This window comes from Mobula birostris, chromosome 27 (assembly GCF_030028105.1).
Source record: "Mobula birostris isolate sMobBir1 chromosome 27, sMobBir1.hap1, whole genome shotgun sequence".
Taxonomy (NCBI): Eukaryota; Metazoa; Chordata; class Chondrichthyes; order Myliobatiformes; family Myliobatidae; genus Mobula; species Mobula birostris.
The window spans coordinates 13,418,489-13,437,681 of NC_092396.1; the positions used below are offsets into that span (position 1 = coordinate 13,418,489).

A 19,193-nucleotide genomic window follows, 5' to 3' on the forward strand; every position below is an offset into this window, starting at 1 on the left:
TTTGCAAATCACTTGGAGTGCAGTTAAATCAATCATCAAGAAATGGAAAGAAATGACACAGCTGTAAATCTACCTAGAGCAGCCCATCCTCAAAAACTGAATGACTGTGCAAGAAGGGGACTAGTGAGAGAGGCCACCAAGAGACCCATGACAATTCTGGAAGAGTTACAAGCCTCAGTGGCTGAGATGGAAAGAGACTGCACACACAACAGCTGTGCCTGGGTGCTTCACCAGTCACAGCTTTATAGGAAAGAGAAATCCACTGTTGGGGAAAAAAAAACTCACATGAAATCTCAGCTAGAGTTTGCCATAAAGCAAGTGGGAGACTCTGAAGTCAACTGTAAGAAGGTTCTATGGTCTGATTAAGCCAAAATTGAGCATTTTGGCCTTCAGACTAAATGCTATGTTTGGTGTAAGCCAAGCACCACATATCATCAAAAGCACACCATCTCTGCTGTGAAGCATGGTGGTTGCTGCATCATGCTGTGGGGATGCTTCACAGCAGCAGGCCCTGGAAAGCATGTGAAGGTAGAGGGTAAAATGAATGCAGGGAAATCCTGAAGGAAAACCTGGTGCAGTCTGCAAGAGAACTGTGACAGGAGAAGATTTTCCAGCAAGACAATGACCCCAAGCATAAAGCCAAAGCTACACAGAAATGGCTTAAGGACAACATAGTTAATGTCCTGGAGTGGCCAAGTCAGAGTTCAGACCACAATCCAATTGAGAATTTCTGGCTGGACTTGAAAAGGGCTGTTCAGTCACAATCCCAATGCAATCTAACAGAGCTTAAGCAGTTTTGTAAAGAAGAATGGGGGAAATTACAGTGTCCAGGTGTGCAAAGCTGATAGAGACCTATCCACACAGACTCAGGGCTGTAATTGTTGTCAAAGGTGCATCTAGTAAAATACTGACTTGAGGGTCAGTAATTATTTTGTGTTTAATAATTGTAATGAATTTAGGCCAATTTGTCGAAATTTGTTTTCATTTTGACATGAAAGCGTCTTTTCTGATGATCAGTGTCAAAAAAAAGTCAAATTAAATCCACCGTGATTCAATGTTGTAAAACAATAAAAGATGAAAACTTCCAAGATGTGAATACATTTTATAGGCACTGTAAATGGGAGGATGAACAGCCAGAAGTTATAGTCCATGTAGGTACCAATGGCATGGGTAGGACCAAAGGTGTTGTATTTGAATGCGAGCAGTATATGGAATAAGGTAGATAATCTTGCGGCACAGTTGCAGATTGGCGGGTATGTTGTTGTTAGCATCACTGAATCATAGTTGAAAGAAAATTATAGCAGGGAGTTTAATCTCCAAGGATACACATTGTAATGAAAGGATAGGCGGGAAGGTAGAGGGAGCGGCATTGCCCTGTTGATTTAAAAAATGAAATCAAATCATTAGAAAGTGGTAACATAGGTTTGGAAGGTGTTGAATCATTGTGGATAGAGCTAAGGAACTGCAAGGGTAAAAAGACCACTGATAGGAGTTGTATACAGATCCCCAAACAGTAGTAAGGATGTGGCCTACAAATTGCAATGGGTGATAGAAAATGTATGCCAAAGGGCAATGTTACATGAGTCATGGGGGACTTCAGTATGCAGGTACATTGGGAAAATCGGGTTGGTGCTGGATTTGAGGAGGGAGAATTTCTAGAGTGCCTACAAGATGGCTTTTTAGAGCAGCTCGTGGTTGAACCCACCAAAGGATCAGATTTTCTGGATTTTGTGTTGTGCAATGAACCACAATTGTCTAGAGAGCTTAAGCTAAAAGAGCCCTTAGGGGAAGAGTGATCATAATATGATCAAATTCACCCTGAAATTTGAGAATGCGAAGCTAAAGTCAAATGTATCAGTATTACGGTGAAGTAAAGGGAATTACAGAGGCATGAGAGAGGAGTTGTCCAGAATTGATTGGAAAAGAACACTGGCAGGGATGATGGCAGAGCAGCAATGGCTGGAATTCCTTGAAGCAATTCAGAAGGCTCAGGATATATACACACCTAAGTGGAAGAAGTATTCTGAAGGAAGGATGACACAACCGTGACTAACAAAAGAAGTCAAAGCCAGCATAAAAGCCAAAGAGAGGACATATAATAGAGCAAAAATTAGTGGGAAGTCAAAGGATTGGAAAGCTTTTAAAATCCAACAGAAGGAAACTAAAAAAAGTAATTAAGCAGGTAAAGATGGAATACAAAAGTAAGCTAGTCAATAATATTAAAGAGGACACTATAGGTTTCTTCAGATACATAAAGTGTGAAGAGAGGCAAGAGTGGATATCGGACCACTGGAAAACAGTGCTGGAGAGATAGTAGTGGGGGATGCCAAAATGGTGGAAGAACTGAATAAGTATTTTGCATCAGTCTTCATGGTGGAAGGCACTAGCAGTATGGTGTAAGTTCCAGGTGTCAGGGAGCATAAAGTGTGTGAACTTACCATAACTAGAAAGGAGGATCTTGGGAAAATGAAAGATGTGAAGGTAGATATGTCACCTAGACTAGGTGGTGTACACCCCAGGTTTCCGCAAAGGTGGCGGAAGAGATTGTGAAGGCATTAGTAATGATCTTTCAAGAAACACTAGATTCTGGAATGGTTCCAGTAGACTGGAAAATTGCAAATGTCAGTTCACTCTTCAAGAAGGAAGAGAGGCAGAAAATAAAGGAAACTATAGGCCAGTTAGACTGATCTCAGTGGTTGGGAAGATGTTGGAGGATGAGGTCTCGGGGTACTTAGAGGTACATGGTAAAATAGGCCATAGTCAGCATAGTTTTCTCAAGGGAAAATCTTGCCTGACAAATCTGTTGGAATTTTTTGATGAAATAGCAGGTAGGATAGAAAAAAGATAATTGGTTGATGTGGTGTACTTGGATTTTCAGAAGGCCTTTGACGAAGTGCCACACGTGAGGCTGCTTAACAAGCCACGAGTCCATGATATTACAGGGAAGATTCTAGCGTGGATAAAGTAGTGACTGATTGGTAGGAGGCAAAGAATAACGGATCCATTTCTGGTTGGCTGCCGGTGACTGTGGTGTTCCACAGAGGTCTGTGTTGGGACCAATTCTCTTAACCTTATATGTCAATGATTTGGATGATAGAATTGAGGGCTTTGTTGCAAAGTTCGGAGCTGTTATGCAGATAGGTGGAGGGGCAGGTAGTTTTCAGGAAGTAGAGAGACTTGGACAGATGAGGAGAATGGGCAAAGAAATAGCAGATGCAATACAGTGTCGGGAAGTGTATGGTCACGCACTTAGTAGGAGAAATGAAAGGGTTGACTATTTTCTAAATGGAGAAAAAATACAAAACGCTGAGGTGCAAAGGGACTTGGGAGTCCTTGTGCAGGATTCCGGAAAGGTTAATTTGTAGGTTAAGTCTGTGGTGAGGAAGGCAAATGTAATGTTAGCATTAATTTCAAGAGGACTAGAATATAAAAGCAGGGTGTCATTATTGAGACTTTATCAAACACTGGTGAGGCCTCACGGAGTATTGTGAGCAGTTTTGGGCCCTTCATCATAGAAAGGATGTGCTGACACTGGAGAAGGTTCAGTGGAGGTTTACGAAAATGATTCCAGGATTGAATGGCTTGTTGTATGAAGAGTGTTTGATGGCTCTGGGCATGTATTCACTGGAATTCAGAAGAATGAGGGGTGTCCTCATTGAAACCTATTGAATGGTGAAAGGCCTTGATAGAATGGATGTGGAGAGGATGTTTCCTATGGTGGGAGAGTGTAAGACCAGAGGACACAGCCTCAGAATAGAGGGGTGTCCTTTTAGAATGGAGGAACTTCTTCAGCCAGAGAGTGGTGAATCTGTGGAATTCTTTGGCACAGGCAGCTATGGAAGCCAAATCTTTATGTATAATTAAGGCAGAGATTGATAGACTCCTAATTGGTCAGGGCTTGGAGGGATAGGGGAGAAAGCAGGAGATTAGGGCCAAGAGGAAAATTGGATCAGCCATGATGAAATGGTGGCGCAGACTCAATTGGCTAAATGGCCTAATTCGGCTGCTATATCTTACGGTCTTATCTTATAGTACAAGAGGTGCATTCAGGAGTTTGATTACATCAGTGTAAGGGCTGTCGTTGACCCTGGTATTATATGCTTTCAGGCTTTTGTATCTTCTGCCCAATGGGTGAGGAAAGATGAGAGAATGACCGGGGTAGGTGGGGTCTTTGATCGTGCTGGCAAGAGGTTGGTGAACAATGAAAATAGAGGAAAGAATCTGAACAGCAATCCACGATCTGCTTCTGTATTTCACACATCAACAAAAAACAAATTGGCTGCCTTTTGTCTTTTTTCCAATCATGGGGTCTTACTGTGTGCAAAATTGTCTACAAAATAGCAAAGGCAATTCAAAGGTACTCCATGGGCTGTAGGCATGCTTTGCAATGTCCTGATGTGAAAAACAGCATCTGAATGCAAGTTTGCTGCAAGTTGCTTAACTCTCTGAGTACTGGTGCAGCTGTATCAATGTTCCAGGGCACAGTTACTGTTACTGATAAATACTTGCTGACAGGATTGCTTCTGCCTGTTTGCAGGTAACCGAGAAAGGGATTCTGCACACGCTGCCAAGTGAGGAACGCAAGAGGCAAGAGGTGAGCACTATTCCGACATTGGAACATAGGGTCATTGACAAAACAGAGAGAGCACTGAGAAAAGTAACCGAAAGATCAAAGGTGATGGAGGTCAGATTCAAATGTTCCTACTAGACGAGAGAATATGGGACATTTCCAAATGAGGAACTGCGTCTACATTATAGGATAGTTCCAGGTGAGGGAAATTGGGTCGACTGTATGGAACTACACCAGGTGAGGAGTCTACAGTATAGAACAGTTCCAGATGAGAAGGTTTTTTGGGTCTACAGTATGGGGCAATTCTAGATGAGATCATTACTAAATGGAGATGAAAAAAACCTATCACTTGAGGACAGTTTGAGAAGTAACTTGGTGATGCACTGTGGTCGGGAAGTCTGCAGTGAATGTACTATGCTGGACAGTATTTCAATGAGTATGTTCAATGTGCTTGTTATTGCCGCAGCAGAATCCAATTGGCCGGTGCAATCATTGCACATAAGGGGAGTTTCAGAAGGTCCAGGGGCTCTAGGAATTCCAGGGTCACCCAAGGCCCCCATTAGTCACCGTGATTTGGACAGTGCTGAGCTGGACTGGGCATCACCCTGAAATAGTAGCTTGGACTTGTGTGTGACTGCACAAGACTGAATAAAAAGTGCTTGATTCTTTCAGCATGAAGTTGACAAGGGTACCTTCTCTGACCTAAAGGGTGCCTGAATACTGCTGAGTAGTTCCCACCAGGAATTGCACTGTGTTGGTTTGGATTTTTGATAAAAGCATGTTTAGTTTCACATGCAGGAATTCCCACTCTAGGCTCATAGGTCACTTAAGGCCATATTGGATATGAGTCCAATGTCTTTCAGTTGAGGGCTAATGATTGAGCTGTGACTTCATTCCTCTTCATTCTACAGGCCATCTTTGAGATCATTGTGTCTGAATTCAACTACCAGCACAGCCTCAATGTCCTAATCAATATGTTCAGGAATTCCAAGGAGCTGCAGAAGACCATGACCTCGACTGAACGCCACCATCTCTTCTCCAACATCTGTGATGTTCAGGAGGCTAGTAGGAGGTAGGATGGATGAGGGAAGGGGGGTGAGGGAAAATGCAGTGGAGTAGAGCGAGGTTTGAGCGTGCTTAGGAATCTTGCAGAGAGAAAGTTAGTAAATGTGGCAGGAAGAAAGGATGTTGGGAGTAGCAAGGGTGGACGCCTCACAGGAGGGCTGTGGCAGAGAGAGTGCGCCGGGGTGGGAGTTAGCACAGGTGCAGGCACACCCAGCTCTGAGATAGCAGGCAAAGTAATTTGATTCTAAGCAGTAGGTTTATTGATGATTACTCAATGTCTCTCTGGTGCTTAACACTCCCTCCCCTCTCTCTCCCCCTTTTTCTAACAATGATTCCCCTCTCTCAGTCCGCAATAGAGACTCGTATCAGAATCTACTACATTAAAACTCACATGTCATGATTTTTTTTTTTGTGACAGCAACACAGTGCAATACATAAAATTACTACAAGTAACTACAGTACTGTGCAAAGGTCTTCGGCACCCTAGCTATATATATGTGTCTGATCATAAACATGAGAAAGTCTGCAGATTCTGGAAATCCGACACTATATATATATATATATACACACACACACACACACACACACACACACACACACACACACACACACACACACAATTTACGGTGGGTCTCACCAATGTAGAGGAGGCCACGTCGGGAGCACCGGACGCAATAGAGGGCTCCAGCAGATTCGCAAGTGAGGCGTTGCCTCACCTGGAAGGACTGCCCACGCCCTGAATGGTGGTCAGGGAGGAGGTTTATAGGTGTATGAGCAAGTGTAGACATTAGACCACTTACAGGGATAAGTGCCAGGAGGGAGATTAGTGGGGAGAGACAAATGGACAAGGGAATGGTGGAGGGAGCAATCCCTGTGGAAAGTTGGTGGGGGGAGGAAGGTAATGATATGTTTAGTGGTAGGATATATGTCTAAGACTTTTTCCCAGTGCTGTACACTCCTGGTGCGAACGCCAAACATTAATCTGCTGAATAACCAGAGTTGAGTGACGGAGAAGGTACTATTTTATTATCTATGGTGTAGTCCACACACAGCTTCATGTAAAAGCCCTGCTGTCATCCCAAGTATTTCACCAAGTTGTGGGGCTCAAAGTCCTTTCCAGCAAAGTGCTAGGGCTCAAATATTAGCAACACACATAAAAGTTGCTGGTGAACGCAGCAGGCCAGGCAGCATCTCTAGGAAGAAGTGCAGTCGACGTTTCAGTCCTGACGAAGGGTCTCGGCCTGAAACGTCGACTGCACCTCTTCCTAGAGTTGCTGCCTGGCCTGCTGTGTTCACCAGCAACTCTTATGTGTGTTGCTTGAATATCCAGCACCTGCAGCATTCCTGTTGTTTGCGGGCTCAAATATTAGATTGGTCCAAGTTTCTTGTAAGTGAGTGTGGACTTGATGGGTTGGAGGGCATCTCTCCCTAATCAGTAATTACTTCTGAATTAGCCCTTGTTATGGTCATGAGGCACCACAGTGCAGAAGCAGGCCATTCAGCCCACCTAGTCCATGCCTGCCTGGTCTTCTGCCTAGTCCCATCTACCTGCAACAGGACCACAGCCCTCTAATCTGCTTACTTCCCTGACACGTTACAGTTGAATTGTCCTCGCGTGTGGGAAGTGATGAGAGCCACCCGAGATACGACTGGGCCACTGGAGTACCGGGTGCTGTAACTCTCTTTTGTGATGGCTGCCGTTGCTGCACCGTGTGAAGTGCGTTTCGCAGGCACTGAGGCACGCTCAGGGCTGGGCACGCTGCAAAGGCATCGCAGAAGTCGCAGCGTTCTGTGATGATCTGGCACTTCCCAGCCGGGGTGGTAGTAGCGCTCGCTCTCTCCATCCCTGGAGCGGGTGCACATTGTTGTAACACTCCAAGCCCCCTGGAGCATGTCCTGTGATGCTGACCAATGATAACCATCCGTAAGACATGGAGTACTGGGCAAAAGCCTATACATGTAGATAGGGTGCCTAAGACTTGCACAGCACTGTTGTCATTTTATGTACTTCACTGTACAGCTTTCGCAAAAAAGAACAAATTTCATGACAAATTTAAGTAATGAGAGAGCCCGATCCTGATATAAGTCTCTATTTCAGACTGAGAATGGGAAGAGAGGAATCATAGTTGGGAGAGGGGAGGGAGCAGGAAGCACCAGAGAGACATTCAGTAATGATCAGTAAACCACTTATTTGGAATCAAATGACCTTGCCTGGTGTCTCAGGGCCAGGTGTGTCTGTACCCGCACCCTTTCCCCAGCACTGCCTCTCTGCCACCTGTACCATACCCCTCCCATGGCACTCCACCCTCGCCATTACCAACATCCTTTGCTCCTGCTGGATTTACAGACTCGCTCTCCAATCCATGTTGACAAATACAGGACTGTGCACAAGTCTTAGGCACCTTAGTTCTACCTAAGGCTTCTGCACAGTATTATAGCAGCAGAATTAGGCCATTTGGCCCATCAAGTCTTTTCCGTTCGATCATATCCTGCCAATACTCAATATCCAGAGGATTGCAGAAGCCTACAATGAAACACACTTAACGTCACTAGAAACTGCGTGGCTCGGGAGAGTTCTTTTCACAGAGACTTTAACTTGGTGGCACGTTAATATAGTTTGTATAGACTGATGCCACAACCCAGCCAAAATTAAAAAGGTTGTGTTGTCCTCTGCTCAAGCCCCAGTGTGTAGGCTCACACATAATGAAGTGGCGAAGTGCAATTTGGTGAACTTCACACTGAGGCATAGACGTGCCAAGCGCCACCTTCTGTGCCAAGATGTTTCTCTGACCCTGTAGCAAGAGTCAGTGTCCACTGGAAATGAGGGAGAGAGAACTCCCTGGCAGGTTCCCAGGTGGCACTAACTCCACACCAAGCCACCTCAGTGAAACCTGGTTTGTCGGCTTCGCCATGTTTGATTGTTGCTCCAGGCCCACCCTGCAATATTATCACTTGCTGTGGAAATAAGTGGCGCTGTACGTCTGCAGGTCAAACTGTAATAGCCCCGTGCAGGTACACAGCTTGCTGACATGTGTGCTTGTAACTTTGCCCCCTTACAGCTGAACAATAAAAGAGAAAAACTTCTTCATCCAAGCTACATGGGAACATTCAAGGGCTGGCCGGTTGAAACCTTTCACTGGAATCAACCTTGTAATGTGTGTGTGTGTGTAGTGCTTCTGTTCCAACTTTCCTGGATCCACTATGAGAGGAAAGAAGCCCATTCACCTTTCCCCTCACACATATCAACTTTGCCATAAGCTTATACTTATACAAACACTAATGCCACACCTAGTGAGCTGGGTTAAGGCAGATGATCAAAACCCAGGTCAGCAGTAGATTTTAAGAGCATCTGAAGAATGAGGAGCAAGTTTTAAGGATGGACCTTCAGCCAGAGAAACTGAAGGCATGGCTACCTGTGCTTAAAATAGAATTCAAGAGCCTGACTTGCAGGAGTACAGAGATCCCTCATGATTATACTGCTGGAGGAAGTTATGGGTTTACAAATAAAATAATGCTGAATTTAAAAATAAAGGATTAAGAGGTTTTTTATAATAATTGAAAGACATTTAGTGGGGGGCTGAGATGAAGAGTCGTGGTCTGAAAGATTGACTGTTTATTCCTCTCCCTAGATACTGCCTCACCTACTGAGTTCCTCCTTCATTTTGTTTGTTTGTATGTGTGTCCTTCTCCAGATTTCCGGCATCTACAGAATCTCTTGCGTGTAGAGCTCAGTGCGAGATCGTGATGTCTCTCTTGTGTGTAGAGCTCAGTGTGAGATCGTGATGTCTCGCTGTGCTACAGAATTGGACATGGGCAGCGGGATTTGAGATCAGGATGGAATAGTGCAGAAGATGAGAGGAGAGTAATGTATCAGTATGGATGAGGGTCAACGAGGCACTTCCAATTTCAAATAAAGGAATTGTATATTGAGAGGCAGATTGCTGCCGTTGGGGGTATTTGTTAACATTATATTCACATAGATAGATCAAAGATTTGAAGTTCTAGGTTGAACGGGACATGGGTCATTCCACTAATACAGTGGCAGAGAAGATAAACTACAGGAAAAACTGGACAGGACGGAGTAGTTCCTTGACTCTGATACCTGAAGATTTCTGGTAAAATATTCAGAGTTGCAGAGTCTTTCTGCTCATTTGTTGGTCGTACTTCTGACATGGAATCCATATCCTTTAAGCTAAGTAGATGAAGTCATCATCTTGATCTGAATGGATGGTGCAGATGGAATCAGATGTTAATCTCTGTTTATAGTAGCACAGGACAGGTGGAAAGTTGCCAGGTTTCTGTTTACAGAGGTTGGTGGACTGATGGTAAACTGGTTCGCCACTAGTGATTTACATATTTTATTGACATAGCATACAGTGCAGAATAAGCGCTTCCAGCCCTTCGAGCCATGTCGCCCAGCAGTCCCCCGATTTAACCCTAGACTAATCATGGGACAATTTACAATGAGCAATTAATCTCCCAACCAGTACGACTTTGGACTATGGGAGGAAACCGGAGCACCCGGAGGAAACCCACACGGGGATCAATTACAGACTCCTAACAGGCAGTGGCAGGAGTTGAACCTGGCGGCTGGTACCATAAAGCATTGTGCCCACCACGATGCTACTCACTGACCTCCCTTGGCGCCTGCCGTGACGCTGTTTCGGGCTTGTGACGATGGAGCTCTTGCCCCCGCTTGGCTGTCAGTAGATGTAGCTGAAGCAGGGGCTGCTCTGTGGTGAGGCCATGCTTGGCTCCTGGGGTAGATGCTGCCTGTTCCTGTGACCAGCTGGCTGCCCGGAGTTGCTGCTTGTGCGAGGTCAGATGGCACACTGTGTGTTAGTTTCTGGTCCAGCCTCCTCCTACTTTGAGCTGCTGAGGATTCCGAGGCCTCTAATCCCCCCCGCCTTCAGTTCTGACCACTCTCTTTAATGCGTCACTCGTACCCGAGCTCTCTGAGTGAGCTCTTGGTAGCCTGCGTTAATAGCTCATCTCATGGGAGGCATGATAGCAGAGCAGTAAGGCTACGTCCACACTACGCCGGATAATTTTGAAAACGAAGCTTTTTCTCTTCGTTTTGACTCTCTGTCCACACTAAAACGGTGTTTTCATCCCCTGAAAACGGAAGTTTTCAGAAGCAGTCTCCAGAGTGAATAAATCTGAAAACGCCTAATTTCCGTTGCAGTGTGTACAGGGTAACCAGAGCTTTTTAAAACTGCTGTCATGTCGTGGCATTCCTTCTTCTTCTTCTTCTCCTTCTCCTTCTCCTTCTCCTCCTCCTCCCCCTCCTCTTCCCCCTCTTCCCCCTCTTCCCCCTCTTCCCCCTCTTCCCCCTCTTCCCCCTCCTCCCCCTCTTCCCCCTCCTCCCCCTCCTCCCCCTCCTCCCCCTCCTCCCCTCCTCCTCCCCTCCTCCTCCCCTCCTCCTCCCCTCCTCCTCCCCTCCTCCTCCCCTCCTCCTTCCCCTCCTCCTTCCCCTCCTCCTTCCCCTCCTCCTTCCCCTCCTCCTTCCCCTCCTCCTTCCCCTCCTCCTTCCCCTCCTCCTTCCCCTCCTCCTCCCCTCCTCCTCCCCTCCTCCCCCTCCTCCTCCCCCTCCTCCTCCCCCTCCTCCTCCCCCTCCTCCTCCCCCTCCTCCTCCCCCTCCTCCTCCCCCTCCTCCCCCTCCTCCCCCTCCTCCTCCTCCTCCTCCTCCCCCTCCTCCTCCCCCTCCTCCTCCCCCTCCTCCCCCTCCTCCTCCCCCTCCTCCTCCCCTCCTCCTCCCCTCCTCCCCCTCCTCCTCCCCCTCCTCCTCCCCCTCCTCCTCCCCTCCTCCTCCCCCTCCTCTCCCCTCCTCCTCCCCTCCTCCTCCCCTCCTCCTCCCCTCCTCCTCCCCTCCTCCTCCCCTCCTCCTCCCCCTCCTCCTCCCCCTCCTCCTCCCCCTCCCCCTCCCCCTCCCCCTCCCCCTCCCCTCCCCTTTCTTCTTCCTACTACTACTTTATTGTCGCCAAACAATTGATACTAGAGCATACAATCATTACAGCGATATTTGATTCTGCACTTCGCAGAACCTAACAATTTCAGAACAGACGGCAACGAGACTGAAGCCAGAAGAGTTAGAAATGTACTCACCAAATACTTTGACCCATAGCTTACTGAGTAAATAAGTATACTCACTCCTGCTCTGTTTTCTGTCCTTGCTTGTATGAAGGTGGTTTACCTATTTATTCAAGTACTTCTCTGACAATAGATGTGTAACGGCCTAATGTAACATTGTATGGAAATACAAGATAACACTGATGCAGACATGTTTTATACATTTAACAAGGTGCTTTATTAATGCAACAGAGTTAGTCAGTTTTTGAATGTTGGTCGTCAGCCGGGTCATACTGTCTGTGAACTCCCCTGTCCGTTGCCTCCATATGCTCCAGTATTTGTTGTTTTTGTTTTAAGTCCTCCTGTGCGAGAGCCAAGAGCAATTCCTTTTAAGTTTTTTTTACTCTGTAACTGGACAAACGCATACTAAGTATACAGTTTCCTCTTCGCTTGTTTTCTGTGTGTCCTGCGCGTGCCCAGTAGAGGAGATTCGCCCAAATATCCGTGTGAGTGTGGACAGAGATATTTTGAAAAACGCTTTGTGTGTACGCCTGTCGTTTTTACTTGAAACCGGCGTTTTCAAAATTATCTGGCGTAGTGTGGACGTAGCCTTAATGTAATGCCAGCAACCTGGGTTCGATTCCCACCACTGTCTGTAAGGAGTGTGTGTACACACCCTGTGATCACGTGGGTTTCCTGGGGCTAGCCAGTCAATTGGTCACGTGGGTGTAAATGAGCGACGCAGGGTCGTTGGGCTAGAAGGGCCTGTTACTGCGCTGTACCTCCAAGTAAAAACAGAATTTTAAAAACCAGCCCTGATCCCTGATTGATGGCCCTCCATGGTTCTGGGTTGACCACTGATGCTGGGTCCTCTCTGTTGAAGTCAGTACATGTACCAGTATGCAGTACAGTATGTAACACAAGCTGCCGCCCATGCAGTAGACTCCCCCTCTCCACGCAGCTGATGAATCCAAAGGTACAGCAGAGACCAATACAGTTTAGCACCAGCGTTGTCATGGGAGTTGCCAGACAGCATTGAACTCGATGTAGGACTGCCCCAGGGACTCCAGCTCGGACTTTTCCCTCGGGGTTTACTCCTGAAGCCTTCCCCATGAGTGGGTATAGCTGCAAGGCAGCAGAGGTTCAAGAGTAGAGCTTTCCTTCTGCTACAAACCTCGGCTGATGAGCCCCATCTGTCCTAAGTGACTGGTTTTACGGCACCAGTAACCCACCTTTGCCCCTTCTCCTCTCAGTAGAAACAGTTCCACCAGGCTTAGTAGCCAAGTCACAGGTGTAGGCCAGGAGCTCGACTTGGTTGTCGGAAACTGTTGGAGACGCACACCACTGGGAGCTTTCATAGGTAGAGAAAGCTTATCCTCACTACACCCCCCCCCCCACACCCGTCTATGAACACACCTGCGGAGTATCTTAGGATATTTAATGTGTGTAAGAGCACTGTGTAAATGAAGACTGTCATTGTTGAGACTGAAATTACAGTAGCTGTCCGGTTTAGGATTCAGTTGCCAATGACTGACTGCTTGCTGCCAAACTGGAGACTGAGTGTAAAAATTCAGTAACAGGCCAGGAAAGAGGGAGGGGAACAGTTGTCACTTCTTTTATTTCATTAACAGCTCCATGGTTTTCCTTAGGTTTTTCGATGACTTGGAAACACGCCACAAGGAGAACCCAGTAATCAGGGACATCAGTGACATTGTGGAACGCTATGCGACAGATCACTTTGATGCTTATGTTGTGTACTGCTCCAATGAAATCTACCAGCAGAGAACCCTGCAGAAGTTACTGTGAGTACAAACTGAACTAATGCAAGACTTGGAATATCTTTACCTCACTGGGTCATTGATCCTGCCTCTCATTAATATCTCAGTCTCCCTCTTATTAGCTCTCTAAGAAGCCTGTGATTGAAACCCTCAACAAAAGTGCTTTATTTGTTTAAGACCGGAAGTTCTTTCACACTCTGTAGAAGCCCTGAGGAAAATTTGCCTGATCATAGAACATTACAGCACAGTACAGGGCCTTTGGCCTGTGATGTAGTGCTGACCTTTTAACCTACTTTAAGATCAATCTAACCCTTCCCTCTTACATAGCTCCGCATTGTCCCAGCATCCATGTGCCTATCCAAGACTTTCTTACAAGTCCCTAATGTATCTGCCTCTGCCATCACACCTGGCCACGTGTTCTACGCCCGTCACTCTGTCAAGTAAATAAAACTTGCCTCTCTCATCCCCCTCATTCCTTCCTCCAATCATATTAAAATAATGGCCCTCTGTACTAGCCATCAGTCTTGGGGGAAAAAGCTGGCCCTCCACTCGATCTAATCCTCTTATCATCTTGTACACCTCTGATACAGTCCCTAAAGGAATTACAGTGTTAAAGCAACGATTACTGATATTGTGAGTGGCACACGTGTTACAACTGACGTCTCGCTTTCCTCTCGCAGCAATTCGAATACACAGTTCAAAGAGGTTCTGCAGCAGATTCAGAGCAAGCCAGACTGTGGAGGGCTGCCCATCATCTCCTTTCTCATTCTGCCCATGCAGAGGGTGACCCGGCTGCCACTTCTGATGGATGTGAGTTTGTTCTCTGTCTCTGTCTCTCATTCTTTGGCACTGATTCGGGCCAGGCTGCCTGCACTATGTTCTTTCAGCCTTCATTATAGGCTGAAGGCTGATTGAACGTGAACTATATAGCACATGAACAGGCCCTGGAGCCTCTTGTGAAGTGGGTAAGGGAAGGCATATGATTGGCTTTGGAGCTGCTGACATTTCAAACCTACTTGTCTGAGGCACAGAGGCGGATTGAGGAGGATGTCTGCAGAACTCTTCCCTACAGTTTAGGAGGGAATGCTGCAGGATGGAGTAGGGTGTGGAAGCCTGGAGACTGGAGACCCGGAGCCCTGGCCTGAGGTTGGAAGACTGTCCATGTGTCTGGGTAGGAGGAGGGAAAGGGGTTATTTTGCTGTTGCTTGTTGGATTCTGCTTTGTCGTGTCCTTTGTGGTTCTGCAAGGTCTTGTGGGCATTTTATGTCGATGCCAGAACATGTGCAAAACTTGCGGGCTGCCCCCACCACATCCTTGGTGTTGTAACTGTGAACAAAGTCACTGGAGAGAGACAGCTGGTAGATATACAAGTCATAAAAGTCTTCATTTGGGGCACACACAAGCTTGGCAGAGTTTGGAGTCATGAGAGAGAGAGAGAGAGACACAGACACACACACACACACACACGCACACACTCCTGATCCAACATTACATCACATTTTTATGTTAAAGAACAAAAGTAACAGGGCAATTTGTATAGTTACAGTGCCCTCATAATGCTTCTTTTGAGTTGCATGTTATTTTTCAAATGCCTGGCTCTTCCCACTCAACACTCCCAAAATGAGTATTAGTTACTGTATTTGTGCAATGGGGTGTTGATTGCACTCATGCATATGCAGACATCTCAGGTCAATTACATGTTTCCTGTTCTGAGCTACATTTTAAATTTAATTGACCATCCATATTCAGATCTGAAGGTTGGTTGCTGTTGAGATTAATATTTGCTATATACCCTAACTCTACAATATGCTCTAACACAAATAATACATTTCACTGTACGTTCCAATGTACATGTAAGAATCTAAATCTAAAATGGAGGGATGGGGCCAAGCGTATTCCAAGTTTAGCTTTGCTATGAGTGCTATAATATTTACAGCATGGATACAGACTGTTCAACCCATGCTGTTCATAATATTTCACTTGAGCCTCTTCCCATGTTTTATCTAACCCTGTCAAGAAGTCAATTGCCCAAAGTGATGAGAGAGAGTCCCAGTGCAAAATCTTTGCACTGAGATATAAACATAGAACAGTACTGCCTGATACAGGACCTTCAGCCCAAGATGTTGTACTGAATTTTTAACCTACTCCGAGACCAATCTAATGCTTCCCGTGAAGGGGTTGCTTTGCTTTTTGGAAGGTGCAACGGTGTTCGAACTTGTGTTCTGAGTCCTCAGTGGTTTGGGGTGGATTATTGAGAAGCTGAGGTGGAATATCCACAAAATATAGGAGCAGAATTAGTCTGCTCCACAAATATCCTTTCTGTTATTTTAGTGGGTCCTCACTCTCTTCACTAGGCTGGCAGGATATAGTGAAAGCCAGGAATTACCACCACCATTCCCACTATAGTCCCTCCTTCTACCCCAGAGTCCTGGCCAATATTCTTCCCTTGGCCAACAGCACCAAAAGTGCATGAAACTCTGCAGACTTGAGAAGCCTGCTTGATGCTATTTTCCTGCCTCCTTGGTCGGTTTTCTTCATTGGATGTGGGGGATCTTTGGTCCTGTTGAGAGTGGGAACCAACTGAGATGTGGGTTGACTATCCATTACTCCTTTGCGTCATTCATGTTACCCAACATAAAAGGTGAAAAGCAACAGTTAATTGTATTCTGCTCCAGCAACGGTTTGCATGAAAACCCTACCATACTAAGGTAATCAGAAAGGGACCTCCCCATCACTGAGCACATTTACAAGGAGTGCTGCCACAAGAAAGCAGCATCCATCATCAAGGACCCCCACCATCCAGGCGATGCTCTCTTCTCGCTTCTACCATCAAGCGGGAGGTACAGGAGCCTTAGGTCCCACAAGAGCAGTTATTACCCTACAACCATTGGGCTCCTAAACGAGTGAGAGTAACTTCACTCATCTGAACTCTGAATGTATTGCACAACCTGAGTTATAGAGTTTTAAGCACTCTACGACTCATGTTCTCAGTATTATTTATTTATTTGCATAGCTCTTTTTCTTTGGCACATTCGTTGCTTGTCAGTCTTTGTGTGTAGTTTTTCATTCATTCCATTGTATTTCTCTGTTCTATTGTGAATGACTGCAAGAAAATAAATCTCGAGGTAGTATATTGTGATATATATACTTTCATAATTTAATTTGACGTTGTTCTACAAATTTGTGGTGGCGAAGACAGATGCAATTGGTCATAGTGCAATTGTGTCTCCGTTTTGAAGAATCACAGTTTTTGGAGAGCCTGCACGAGGTAATAGTTACTAAGGACTGATACCATCTGACCAGACTTGTACACCGAGTCGATGGTGCCCCCAGTGTGCATGAGGTCTTAAACACAAAATACTCTGCAGGTGCTGGGGCCAAAGCAACGCTCACAACACGCTGGAGGAACCCAGCAGGTCGGGCAGCATCATCACTAGGCTGGCAGGATATAGTGAAAGCAAGGAATTACCACCACCATTCCCACTATAGTCCCTCCCTCCACCCCAGGGTCCTGGCCAAGATAGACCTTCCCCTATCCCTATTTCACTCTGCCCCCTCCCTCAGCTGCCTACTACCCTCATGGTTCTGCCTCCTTCTACTACCCATTGTGTTTTCCCCTATTCCTTCTTTACCCTTCCTGCCTATCCCCTCCCTGCTTCCCTCCCCCCACCTTCTTTATAGGGCCTGTTTCCCTTCCCTCTACAGTCCTGACGAAGGGTTCCGGCCCAAAACGTCGACTGATCTTTTCCACGGATGCTGCCCGATCTGCTGAGTTCCTCCAGCGTGTTGCGAGTGTCGCATGAAGTCTTGCTCTCTGTTTGAAATTGCATGCAAGCTGGTCAGGTTGTCGACCCTTGCTGGGAGGGTGATCCACACCCTGTAAATGCACAGCGAGCTGCCTACGCACAGTGCTAAGCCCCACAGTTGGCAGACTATTTCCCTACTACTCCACAGTTTCTCGAGCGTGTATTGTCTTGGGTGGTCTTGAACTCCTGACTCCTGAGCAGCTGAGAGCCGGGGGAAGACACCAAGTGCTTGTCTCTTTCGGAAGCAGCCTGAAATTGGGGTTGGCGGAAAAGGTCCCAGCGACCAAACGGTCCCTGCCAACGACGATACTCAGATATCTATGTTCTCGTGCTAAACTCTACTCAATTGCCTTTCAGACGATTTGTCAGAAAACCAGTCATTTTCAGTTGGAATATGACACAGCCACTCAAGCACTGAAGGCCATCAGTAAGGTATGACCTGAATCGCCTGCCCCCCACAGTTGTTATCACTACAGCTCTCCCCTTCTTCACACTGCTAATGTCACTCATGCAGGACTCCCGTAACAGAGATGCTCGTCGGTTCTTGTTCTTCTCTTTCCCTCAAGTTCTGTCAGCCTTGAGATTGTCCACCATGTGTTTCCTGCTCAAATCTGGAAGGCTTTGCTGAGAATCTTACTCCTCGTCCTCGTTGAACAACATAACTCAGTACTGCACTCAATATGGCCATTTACAGCTCTGAGGGGTGCCACATTAATGGAAGTGCTATTTTTTTAAATAAGGTGTTAATATTGATTCCCATCTATCATACTGAATTCTGCCCAAGTCCTGGGCAAAAGGTGTTGGAGAGGGTATAGAGGAGTTTCACCAGGGTATTGCTTTGTATGGAGTGTTTCAGTTACAGAGACTCGAGAGGTCGGTGTTGGATTCAGTTCGTTTGGGCTATGTAAGCATTTAGTTGGGATGCACATGTTCCCTGTTATGGGGAAGAAGGGGATTGTGGGTAAGAAAATGGCAGCACTTGTGCACTGAACGTAAACAGAGAAAGTAAAGTTGTTAAAACGAAAGAAAATCTTGCCTTTGTCATTTGAGCATTATGAGCTGGGTCTGTTTTCGGTGGATCAAAGGAGGTTAAGAGGGGACAAGACTGAGGTACTGTATATTACATTATGAAGTATATGTTTGAGAAGACTGCAGAAAACTTTACCCCTTTTCAGAGGTGAATAAACCAGAAGGCATAGATTTTGGGGGTAGGAGATATACAAAGGATCTTCTTCACCCGGAGAATGGTAAATATCTGAAATATACTCCTAGAGAAAGTGGTGGAGGTAGATTGCTGACCACTTTTAAAATGTGTCTGGGTGAGCAATTATAAACACAAGAGATTCAGCAGATGCCAGAAACCTTGAGTCCTGATGAAGCATCTTGGCCTGAAACACCGACTGTCTATAGATGCTGCCTGACTTGCTGAGTTCCTCCAGCATTTTAGAGGAGCATTTAAATTGCCAAGGAATAAAAGGCCGCAGGCCAAGTACTAGAAGATGTGGATTACTGTTACTGTTTTACCTTATTCCTCCCATAGTCCAAAGACATACAGGTTAATAGGTTACTTGGTCATTGAAAATCTTCCTGTGATTAGACTGGGTTGCTGGGCGGTGTGGCTTGTTCAGCCGTAAGGGCCCGTTCCACGCAGTATCTCTAAATAATAAACCAATAGTAAAGATGAGTGTCCAGCGGTCAGCATGGAAGTGATGGGCCCAATGGCCAGTTTGCAACTGCATGACGTGATGTAGGAGGCAAAGTGACTCAGGAGGGTAGGGAGAGGTTAAGTGAGTGGGTGACAGACATAATGTAATAACAAACCTTAGATTATCCACTCTGGTTTCACAAATAGAAAAGCAAGGTTTTTATTCAAATAGTGTGAGAGGGTAGTTATTCAATATCCTG

General features: G+C 46.1%; 1 protein-coding gene across 1 annotated transcript in view; it reads left to right on the forward strand.

Annotated features, from left to right (window-relative positions):
- Nucleotides 1-19,193, forward strand: part of arhgef16 (Rho guanine nucleotide exchange factor (GEF) 16) — a 62,421-nt gene that overhangs the window by 29,626 nt on the left and 13,602 nt on the right. Inside the window, exons 5-9 of the mRNA XM_072245112.1 lie at nucleotides 4,538-4,594; nucleotides 5,482-5,642; nucleotides 13,354-13,506; nucleotides 14,163-14,292; nucleotides 17,646-17,720. Of these exons, the coding sequence (XP_072101213.1) occupies nucleotides 4,538-4,594; nucleotides 5,482-5,642; nucleotides 13,354-13,506; nucleotides 14,163-14,292; nucleotides 17,646-17,720 (576 nt within the window). The remainder of the gene's footprint in view (nucleotides 1-4,537; nucleotides 4,595-5,481; nucleotides 5,643-13,353; nucleotides 13,507-14,162; nucleotides 14,293-17,645; nucleotides 17,721-19,193) is intronic.